This window comes from Lipophrys pholis (genome assembly GCF_963383615.2).
Source record: "Lipophrys pholis genome assembly, chromosome: 7".
NCBI classification, from domain to species: Eukaryota; Metazoa; Chordata; class Actinopteri; order Blenniiformes; family Blenniidae; genus Lipophrys; species Lipophrys pholis.
The window spans coordinates 487,470-498,242 of record NC_137638.1 but is presented as its reverse complement, the minus strand read 5'-3'; the positions used below and the strand labels follow the sequence as shown (position 1 = coordinate 498,242).

The following is a 10,773-nucleotide window of genomic DNA, read 5'->3' as shown; positions in this document are numbered from 1 at the left end:
ACGAAAGAACAGACAGAGAGAGGTGAACTTTGTCTAACTACAAACTAACTGTGATGGTCTGTGATTGGAGGTGGTCTGTGGTTGGAGGTGGTCTGTGATTGGAGGTGGTCTGTGGTTGGAGGTGGTCTGTGGTTGGAGGTGGTCTGTGGTTGGAGGAGGTCTGTGGTTGGAGGTGGTCTGTGGTTGGAGGAGGTCTGTGGTTGGAGGTGGTCTGTGGTTGGAGGAGGTCTGTGGTTGGAGGTGGTCTGTGGTTGGAGGTGGTGGTCTGTGGTTGGAGGAGGTCTGTGGTTGGAGGTGGTGGTCTGTGGTTGGAGGTGGTCTGTGGTTGGAGGTGGTCTGTGGTTGGAGGTGGTGGTCTGTGGTTGGAGGTGGTCTGTGGTTGGAGGTGGTGGTCTGTGGTTGGAGGAGGTCTGTGGTTGGAGGTGGTGGTCTGTGGTTGGAGGTGGTCTGTGGTTGGAGGAGGTCTGTGGTTGGAGGTGGTCTGTGGTTGGAGGTGGTCTGTGGTTGGAGGAGGTCTGTGGTTGGAGGTGGTCTGTGGTTGGAGGAGGTCTGTGGTTGGAGGTGGTGGTCTGTGGTTGGAGGTGGTCTGTGGTTGGAGGTGGTCTGTGGTTGGAGGTGGTGGTCTGTGGTTGGAGGTGGTCTGTGGTTGGAGGTGGTGGTCTGTGGTTGGAGGAGGTCTGTGGTTGGAGGTGGTGGTCTGTGGTTGGAGGTGGTCTGTGGTTGGAGGTGGTCTGTGATTGGAGGTGGTCTGTGGTTGGAGGAGGTCTGTGGTTGGAGGTGGTGGTCTGTGGTTGGAGGTGGTCTGTGGTTGGAGGTGGTGGTCTGTGGTTGGAGGTGGTCTGTGGTTGGAGGAGGTCTGTGGTTGGAGGTGGTCTGTGGTTGGAGGTGGTGGTCTGTGGTTGGAGGAGGTCTGTGGTTGGAGGAGGTCTGTGATTGGAGGTGGTCTGTGGTTGGAGGAGGTCTGTGGTTGGAGGTGGTCTGTGGTTGGAGGAGGTCTGTGGTTGGAGGAGGTCTGTGGTTGGAGGAGGTCTGTGGTTGGAGGAGGTCTGTGGTTGGAGGAGGTCTGTGATTGTCCATGACTTCTGGGAGGACAGAAGGTTTCTTCTCTTCTTCTTCAGACTGTGAGACTCCAGGAAGCGGTGGAGAGGTGGAGGACTGAGGACCGTGAGCAGGACCACCCCGGAGCTGGATCACTGGAGACATGAGTGTGACTGGCGTCCATCTTGGATTTAAAGAAGGTGAGGAACCTGCTCAGAGTGTCCAGGAGGGTCAAGAGATGATTGATTGTAGAATCTGGGCTGTTGAAGATGTTCCAGTAGAACTCAGACCTTCATCCTGGACTAACTTTGCAGTCCAGAAGTCTCGGAGTCTCACTGTCTCTGAGTCTCACTGTCTCAGTGTCTCAGAGTCTGAGTGTCTCAGTGTCTCTCAGAGTCTCTGTGTCTCAGAGTCTCAATGTCTCAGAGTCTCTCAGAGTCTCAGTGTCTCAGAGCCTCAGTGTCTCTCAGAGTCTCTGTGTCTCAGAGTCTCAATGTCTCAGAGTCTCTCAGAGTCTCAGTGTCTCAGAGTGTCCGAGTCTCTGTGTCTCTCAGAGTCTCAGAGTCTGAGTGTCTCAGAGCCTCAGTGTCTCTCAGAGTCTCAGTGTCTCAATGTCTCAGAGTCTCTGTGTCTCAGAGTCTCAATGTCTCAGAGTCTCAGAGTCTCAGTGTCTCTCAGAGTCTCAGTCTCTCAGAGTCTCAGTGTCTCAGAGCCTCAGTGTCTCTCAGTGTCTCAGAGTCTCAGTGTCGCTCAGAGTCTCAGTGTCTCAGAGTGTCCGAGTCTCTGTGTCTGTCAGTGTCTCAGAGTCTCAGAGTCTCAGTCTCTCAGTGTCTCATAGTGTCCGAGTCTCTGAGTGTCTCAGAGCCTCAGTGTCTCTCAGAGTCTGAGTGTCTCAGTCTCTCAGTGTCTCTCAGAGTCTCAGTCTCTCAGAGTCTCAGTGTCTCTCAGAGTCTCAGTCTCTCAGTGTCTCAGTCTCTCAGTGTCTCTCAGTGTCTCAGTGTCTCAGTCTCTCAGAGTCTCAGTGTCTCAGTGTCTCTCAGTGTCTCAGAGTCTCAGTGTCTCTCAGTCTCAGTGTCTCAGTCTCTCAGAGTCTCAGTGTCTCTCAGTGTCTCAGAGTCTCAGTGTCTCAGTGTCTCAGTCTCTCAGTGTCTCAGAGTCTCAGTGTCTCTCAGAGTCTGAGTGTCTCAGTCTCTCAGAGTCTGAGTGTCTCAGAGTCTCAGTGTCTCTCAGTGTCTCAGAGTCTCAGTCTCTCAGTGTCTCAGTCTCTCAGAGTCTCAGAGTCTCAGTGTCTCCCAGAGTCTCAGTCTCTCAGTGTCTCAGAGTCTCAGTCTCAGTGTCTCTCAGAGTCTCTCAGTGTCTCAGTGTCTCTCTGTGTCTCAGAGTCTCAGTGTCTCAGTGTCTCAGAGTCTCAGTGTCTCAGAGTCTCAGTGTCTGAGTCTCAGAGTCTCAGTGTCTCAGAATCTTAGTGTCTCTCAGAGCCTCAGTGTCTCTCAGTGTCTCTCAGTGTCTCAGAGTCTCAGTCTCTCAGTGTCTCAGAGTCTCAGTGTCTCAGAGTCTCAGTGTCTGAGTCTCAGAGTCTCAGTGTCTCAGAATCTTAGTGTCTCTCAGAGCCTCAGTGTCTCTCAGTGTCTCTCAGTGTCTCAGAGTCTCAGTCTCTCAGTGTCTCAGAGTCTTAGTGTCTCTCAGAGTCTGAGTGTCTGAGTCTCAGAGCCTCAGTGTCTCTCAGTGTCTCAGAGTCTCAGTGTCTCTCAGTGTCTCAGAGCCTCAGTGTCTCTCAGTGTCTCAGAGTCTCAGTGTCTCAGCCTAACAACCAGGAATCTCAGCTACAGAGTGACTGAGGAAGGTTCTAAGAGCAACTCTGATCCAGGAGTTGACAGCAACTTTGATCTCCGTGAGGAGGAGGAGTCAACCATGATGCTGAAAGCTGATTGGTTGGTAGAGACAGGAAGACAGGAAAGAGCCTCTGTGCTCCTCGTGATGAATGGAGAGGAAATTTACCCTTCAAATATTAAAATGTGGAATCATGAGAATTATTTATATCATGATGATGAAACTCAGGTATCACAGTGTACTGCTGCTCACCTGGAGACAGGTATCACCTGGAGACAGGTATCACCTGGAGACAGGTATCACAGTGTACTGCTGCTCACCTGGAGACAGGTATCACCTGGAGACAGGTATCACCTGGAGACAGGTATCACAGTGTACTGCTGCTCACCTGGAGACAGGTATCACCTGGAGACAGGTATCACAGTGTACTGCTGCTCACCTGGAGACAGGTGTCACCTGGAGACAGGTATCACCTGGAGACAGGTATCACCTGGAGACAGGTATCACAGTGTACTGCTGCTCACCTGGAGACAGGTGTCACCTGGAGACAGGTATCACCTGGAGACAGGTGTCACAGTGTACTGCTGCTCACCTGGAGACAGGTGTCACCTGGAGACAGGTATCACCTGGAGACAGGTGTCACCTGGAGACAGGTATCACCTGGAGACAGGTATCACCTGGAGACAGGTGTCACAGGGTGTTACTACGTTGCTCCTCCCTGATGATGTCGACCACAAACATTCTTCCTGTCGTCTCATGAAATGGTTCTTGATAAACAAACGGAGAACGTCTCTCGGTTCTCTCGGTCTTTCCACCATCTTATCTGGTTCTTAAAAGTCCTTTAACAGTTTTTCCACCTCAGGAGCTCCGAGGGCTGAAGATACTTTGTGAAGTACTTTGATCTTAGGAAGGGAAATTCTAAGATTTTTCTCAACAGTAACTCAGTAGTACCAGGTCTCAGTAGTATCACGTCTCAGTAGTACCAGGTCTCAGTAGTACCAGGTCTCAGTAGTATCACGTCTCAGTAGTACCAGGTCTCAGTAGTATCACGTCTCAGTAGTACCAGGTCTCAGTAGTACCAGGACTCAGTAGTACCAGGTCTCAGTAGTACCAGGTCTCAGTAGTATCACGTCTCAGTAGTACCAGGTCTCAGTCGTACCAGGACTCAGTAGTACCAGGTCTCAGTAGTATCACATCTCAGTAGTACCAGGTCTCAGTAGTATCACGTCTCAGTAGTACCAGGTCTCAGTAGTACCAGGACTCAGTAGTACCAGGACTCAGTAGTACTAGGTCTCAGTAGTATCACATCTCAGTAGTACCAGGTCTCAGTAGTAGCAGGACTCAGTAGTACCAGGACTCAGTAGTACCAGGACTCAGTAGTACTAGGTCTCAGTAGTATCACATCTCAGTAGTACCAGGTCTCAGTAGTACCAGGTCTCAGTAGTATCACGTCTCAGTAGTATCACGTCTCAGTAGTACCAGGTCTCAGTAGTACCAGGACTCAGTAGTACCAGGACTCAGTAGTACCAGGTCTCAGTAGTATCACATCTCAGTAGTACCAGGTCTCAGTAGTATCACATCTCAGTAGTACCAGGTCTCAGTAGTACCAGGACTCAGTAGTACTAGGTCTCAGTAGTATCACATCTCAGTAGTACCAGGTCTCAGTAGTACCAGGACTCAGTAGTACCAGGACTCAGTAGTACCAGGTCTCAGTAGTACCAGGTCTCAGTAGTACCAGGTCTCAGTAGTATCACGTCTCAGTAGTATCACGTCTCAGTAGTACCAGGTCTCAGTAGTACCAGGACTCAGTAGTACCAGGACTCAGTAGTACCAGGTCTCAGTAGTATCACATCTCAGTAGTACCAGGTCTCAGTAGTATCACATCTCAGTAGTACCAGGTCTCAGTAGTACCAGGACTCAGTAGTACTAGGTCTCAGTAGTATCACATCTCAGTAGTACCAGGTCTCAGTAGTACCAGGACTCAGTAGTACCAGGACTCAGTAGTACCAGGTCTCAGTAGTACCAGGACTCAGTAGTACCAGGTCTCAGTAGTACCAGGTCTCAGTAGTACCCATCAGAAAGTTCCATCCTGATGTGAGAGATGTTGATCAGCCTGGAATCCACTGCAGGTTTTCTGTCCCACTCAGCATGCAGTGGTGCTTCAGGTGCTTCGGTGCATTAATTCCACCAGGTGGCGCTCTGATGGCGTGTTGAAGGTACAGGGTGGTGGAGGTTCTTCATGTTCTCACTGCTCTCTGCAGTGGAGCGGTGGAGGTTCTTCATGTTCTCACTGCTCTCTGCAGTGGAGCGGTGGAGGGTGTTCACCTACTGGGTGGTGGAAGACGTCAGCATGGGGACACACTGGATGTTAACCTGCTGCCGGGCAGAGGGACGACACTGTGTGTGTGTGTGTGTGTGTGTGTGTGTGTGTGTGTGTGTGTGTGTGTGTGTGTGTGTGTGTGTGTGTGTGTGTGTGTGTGTGTAACCCCCTCCTCCTCCTCAGGTCCTCCCCCATCAGAGCCCGTCCCACAAAACCAAGCCCCGCCCCTCACTGCTAACGCCCCTCCTCCATCTCCACAGGACACGCCCCTCACGATTGAAGCTCCTCCCACAGTCCTCATGGCGGCCCCTGCTGGCTCTGGCTCAACTGAAGACTCTGGACCTAAACCAGGTCACCAGAACGGCAGTGTGGACCCAACAAGACCAGGGCCAGGACCAAGACTACCACACCACAGTCCCATTCCAGCAGCCAGCGCCCCCCTCAGAACCATCAGGACCGCCAGGGGCCTGGTGAGTCCAGCAGCAGACCCTGGTCCTGCAGGCAGGTCTGGGTCAGTTCGTCCCCAAGATCTGAGCCTCGGGTCCAGGATCAGAGTGTCAAGAACCAAGGTAAGCCCCCTGACACGTGTCTCTGATCTGAGGTCCGGACCAAGTCTTTATCAGGTCTAGAACTAGGTCTTGACCAGATCTAATAAAGATATAGAACTAGATGTAGAGCAGGTCCAGAACCAGGTCTAGAACTGGTCTAGAACAGATTTAGAACCAGGTCTTGACCAGATCTAGAACAGGTCTAGAACTAGATCAAGAACCAGGTGTGGAACTGGTCTCGAAGAGATCTAGAACCAGGTCTTGACCAGGTCTCTGCTCTGACTGCAGCGCAGCATCCACCAGCAGGAGGAGCCAGAGGCCCTGTTAGACCTGGTCCTGCAGTACCAGGGTCAGAGACTGGAGGACCAGAGGGCTAGTCTCAGCCTGCTGCCGGATCCTGGACCGGACTCGCTCTGTGGGGCCTGCGGTCCAGACCAGGTCCTGGTCCCTGGTCTGGACTTGTACTACATGCTGATCCAGTTTCAGGTAATGTTGAAAGTTTAACAGACGCTTAGTCTACGACCTGCAGGACCAGGTTCAGAGGAACCTGCAGTCAATAGAACCACGTCTCTAGACTGGAACGTAAGTCGGTCGGTCGGTCGGTCGGTCAGTCGGTCAGTCGGTCAGTCAGTTGATCAGTCAGTCAGTCGGTCAGTCAGTCAGTCAGTCAGTCGGTCAGTCAGTCAGTTGATCAGTCAGTCAGTCGGTCAGTCAGTTGGTCAGTCAGTTGATCAGTCAGTCAGTCGGTCAGTCAGTTGGTCAGTCAGTCGGTCAGTCAGTCAGTCAGTCAGTCGGTCAGTCAGTTGGTCAGTCAGTCGGTCAGTCAGTCAGTCAGTCAGTCGGTCAGTCGGTCAGTCGGTCAGTCAGTCAGTCAGTCAGTCAGTCAGTCAGTTGATCAGTCGGTCAGTTGATCAGTCAGTCAGTCAGTCAATCAGTCAGTCGGTCAGTTGGTCAGTCAGTCGGTCAGTGGGTCAGTTGATCAGTCAGTCAGTCAGTCAGTCGGTCAGTTGGTCAGTCAGTCAGTCAGTCAGTCAGTCAGTCGGTCAGTGGGTCAGTTGATCAGTCAGTCAGTCAGTCAGTCGGTCAGTTGGTCAGTCAGTCAGTCAGTCAGTCAGTCAGTCAGTCAGTTGGTCAGTTGGTCACTCAGTCAGTCAGTCAGTCAGTCAGTCAGTCAGTCAGTCGGTCAGTTGGTCAGTCAGTCAGTCAGTCAGTCAGTCAGTCAGTCAGTCAGTCAGTCAGTCGGTCGGTCAGTTGGTCAGTTGATCAGTCAGTCAGTCAGTCAGTCAGTCGGTGACTTCAGATGTTCCACCTTTCAGTGGGACTAATATCAGGTAGAACAGTCCAGCTCATGAACCATGGAGAAAAAAGGACATAGATTCTGTTCTAGGTCATTTGGACTGGGTTCTGGGTATCAGAACATTTCAGATTAAATAAACATGTTTAACTCTCACACCGTATTTAATTACTGCTTCACACCTTTTCTTTTCTTTTAAATCAACTTCAGATGTTCTATGTTCTACATGTCCACAGTTCTTCATCCAGCACGTCTCTGTCTTTAGGTCTGTTCTTCTGTCTGAGACGTGGACATGGCATTGTTCTCATTCCAGGAACCTTCTTGTTCCTCCTACTTCACTACTTGGTTCCTCAGTCAAAACTAATACTGAGGAAAGCAGACCTCCAGATCTCCTCCTGGTCCAGGACCAGATCTCCTCCTGGTCTGGACCTTTGTGTCTCATAACCCACCAGACGGAGGAGTGGGTTCATCTCCAGGTTCCTGCAGGAGGTCACATGGTCCCCAGTCTGTTGTAGAGGCGTCTGTATCCTCTGGATTATTGACCTTTTATTAAAAGTACCACATGGTCCAGTTGGACGGGGGTGTCCTCCTGCAGGAGTCCCGTCACGTCCACAGAGTTCCTCTGGTTCTGGGGTCATTTCCTTCTTTAATCATCGCACCACAACATAATAAGACCAGCGGGACTGAGGACCAGGGGGACCGGGGGACCAGGGGGAACAGGGGGACCGGGGTACCCGGGGGACCAGGAGGACCGGGGTACCCGGGGGAACAGGGGGACCGGGGGAACAGGGGGAACAGGGGGACCAGGGGGAACAGGGGGACCGGGGTACCCGGGGGACCAGGAGGACCAGGGGGACCGGGGGAACAGGGGGACCAGGAGGACCGGGGTACCCGCGGGACCAGGGGGACCCGGTTCCTCAGACCCAGACACTGAAATGGTTCCTTATAGAGTCGAAGTTGTTGATTCGACACGAACAAACAAACTGACAACTTTACAATTAATATGCAAATTGTCCAGGGATGAATAATCTTTAGGACATAATCATTGTAAATTATAGCTTCAAATTTAATCTTAATCCAGGAACACCGTCTGGTTCTACACCACCCACACATTGTTCCTCCACCCAGTATTGTTGAGACTTGAGTGACATCTGGTCCAGACTATTGACAACAAATGATCTCATTCCTCCTCCTTGTCCTCCATGTGTGAAGAACCATGAGAACCATGAGGACAGAACATGGACCAACAGGACCAACAGGACCAACAGGACCTACAGGACCAACAGGACCAACAGGACCTACAGGACCAACAGGACCAACAGGACCAACAGGACCAACAGGACCTACAGGACCAACAGGACCAACAGGACCTACAGGACCAACAGGACCTACAGGACCAACAGGACCAACAGGACCTAAAGGACCAACAGGACCAACAGGACCAACAGGACCAACAGGACCTACAGGACCAACAGGACCAACAGGACCAACAGGACCAACAGGACCTACAGGACCAACATCCGGGGGAAATTCTTCGGTTTCCAATCAGTTCCACCTTCACCACCACCCTCTTTTTTCAAAGTGCTAAATAGAACCTTTTCCAGCATCATCTGGAACAACAAGCGCCCCAGATTAAGGTGGTGGTTGATGAGGGGGTGGAGCCCCCATCAGGGCAGCAATGTGGGACTTTACTACCAGCCAGCCTCCAGCAGGGGGCACACTGACTGTAAACTTCTCCATGTACTCATTGGACAGCAGAAAGTCTTCAAACAAAGAAGAAAAATACTCCGTTGATCTGGCAAAGGGCTCCTGATTACCTGGAGGAGGAGGAACAATGACTCTGGACCAATCAGAGCAGAGCAGCCAGGTTCCTAATCTGGATTACCCAGAGGTGTCTGACCTCTACACGGGGGAGGGGCTTCTCTCAGTGGAGGAACTTTAACACAAATATGGTATTTCTACAACACATGTGTACAAATATCTTCAGGTTGGGAGTTTCATTTTGTCCAAACAGCGAAACAATCTAATCTAATGAAGACAAGGACGGGAGGAGACGTTACTACAAACCACTTGAAGGACGGGAGGAGACGTTACTACAAACTACTTGAAGGACGGGAGGAGACGTTACTACAAACCACTTGAAGGACGGGAGGAGACGTTACTACAAACCACTTGAAGGACGGGGGGAGACGTTACTACAAACTACTTGAAGGACGGGGGAGACGTTACTACAAACTACTTGAAGGACGGGGGGAGACGTTACTACAAACTACTTGAAGGACGGGGGTCAATACTTCAGTCCTCAAACAATATTCTGCAAATGTGGGAAGCAAAATGTGTGTGAAGGGAGGAGTCGAGTTTCACCTGGGCTCAAAGCCAACCTGCCCACCAAACTCCAAATTACTGCAGTACACATAGGTATTACTATAACTAGGCAGTACTTCACTACGGTCAGGCTGCAGCTCTTCAACTCTGAGATTCTAGAGACCAGAGAAAGTCACAAGGGGACTTATGCCTTAAATGTGGGCGTGTCCTCGGGTATGGAATGTGGGCGTGTCCTCAGGTATGGGGGAATATGGGCGTGTCCTCAGGTATAGAATGTGGGTGTGTCATCAGGTATATAATGTGGGCGTGTCCTCAGGCATATGATGTGGGCGTGTCCTCAGGTCTAGAATGTGGGCGTGTCCTCAGGTATGGGGATGTGGGCGTGTCATTAGCTATATAATGTGGGCGTGTCCTCAGGTATAGAATGTGGGCGTGTCCTCAGGGCTAGAATGTGGGCGTGTCCTCAGGTCTAGAATGTGGGCGTGTCCTCAGGTATAGAATGTGGGCGTGTCCTCAGGTATTGGCTCTTTGGGAGGCTGGGTTGCTAAAGAGGTTCCTATAAATCCTAAACTGTAGATTTTAAAGATCCATCCTGAAGATTTGGTTCTCAGACAATCTAAAGTCTTGAATGAATGTTTGGGTTCTGGTTCATGGGTTCTGGAAGCTCGACCCGTCTTCATGAAGACAGAGTCACTGTGTAGAACGTCACAGTGGCTTAAAGGGACGACTTCTTATTTTGCCCTTGAGAAGACGAGCTGTTCTGCTGAGAACCAGCTTGATCAATGTGATCAGAACCAGTCTGATGTGTTTCAGTCCCGCAGGATGGAGGACCAGAGGTGCCCCCTTCCAGACCGCCAGGCCGTCCCTGGTCAGGAGGGTCAGGAGGACTTCCTCAGTCTGGTCCAGAGACTCCAGTCCAGGAGGATGGACGAGCAGAGGGTGTCCATGCTGCCCAGAGACCCTGAGGAGGACCAGGAGGACCAGGAGGACCAGGAGGACCAGGAGGCAGCTGCTTCGTCTTCATCACTGATGAAGGCCTCACACTGACATGGACTGAGCCAGGACCTCCTGAACCACCTGGACCTGAATGAGGATTTGGATTGAGAGCAGAACTGGACCTCTGAGGTCATGGGTTCAAATACTGATCCGGCCTAAACCTGGTTCTGGTCCTAAACCTGGTTCTGGTCCTAAACCTGGTTCTAATGTAACTGTAACTTTGTTTTGTCAATAAAAATCTGAATTCAGAATAAAAAAGACCCTGTGTGTGTGTGTGTGTGTGTGTGTGTATGTGTGTGTGTGTGTGTGTGTGTGTGTATGTGTGTGTGTGTGTGTGTGTGATGTGTGTGAGTGTATGTGTGTGATGTGTGTGTGTGTGTGTGAGTGTATGTGTGTGTGTGTAATGTGTGTGAGTGTATGTG

General features: G+C 51.2%; 1 protein-coding gene across 2 annotated transcripts; it reads left to right on the top strand.

Moving 5' to 3' along the window:
* Window positions 1–10,600, top strand: gpsm1a (G protein signaling modulator 1a). 2 transcript variants are annotated; one of them, XM_080467255.1, is made up of 5 exons: window positions 1–22; window positions 1,119–1,238; window positions 5,449–5,757; window positions 6,025–6,222; window positions 10,177–10,600. In XM_080467255.1, the coding sequence occupies exons 3-5, from the start codon at window positions 5,488–5,490 to the stop codon at window positions 10,318–10,320; spliced, it is 612 nt and encodes a 203-aa protein (XP_080323381.1). In that variant the 5' UTR covers window positions 1–22; window positions 1,119–1,238; window positions 5,449–5,487; the 3' UTR covers window positions 10,321–10,600. The 2 variants fall into 2 exon arrangements, with proteins under 2 accessions (XP_080323381.1, XP_080323380.1); XM_080467254.1 differs by having other exon boundaries at window positions 10,169–10,600.
* Window positions 10,601–10,773: the final 173 nt, after the last annotated feature.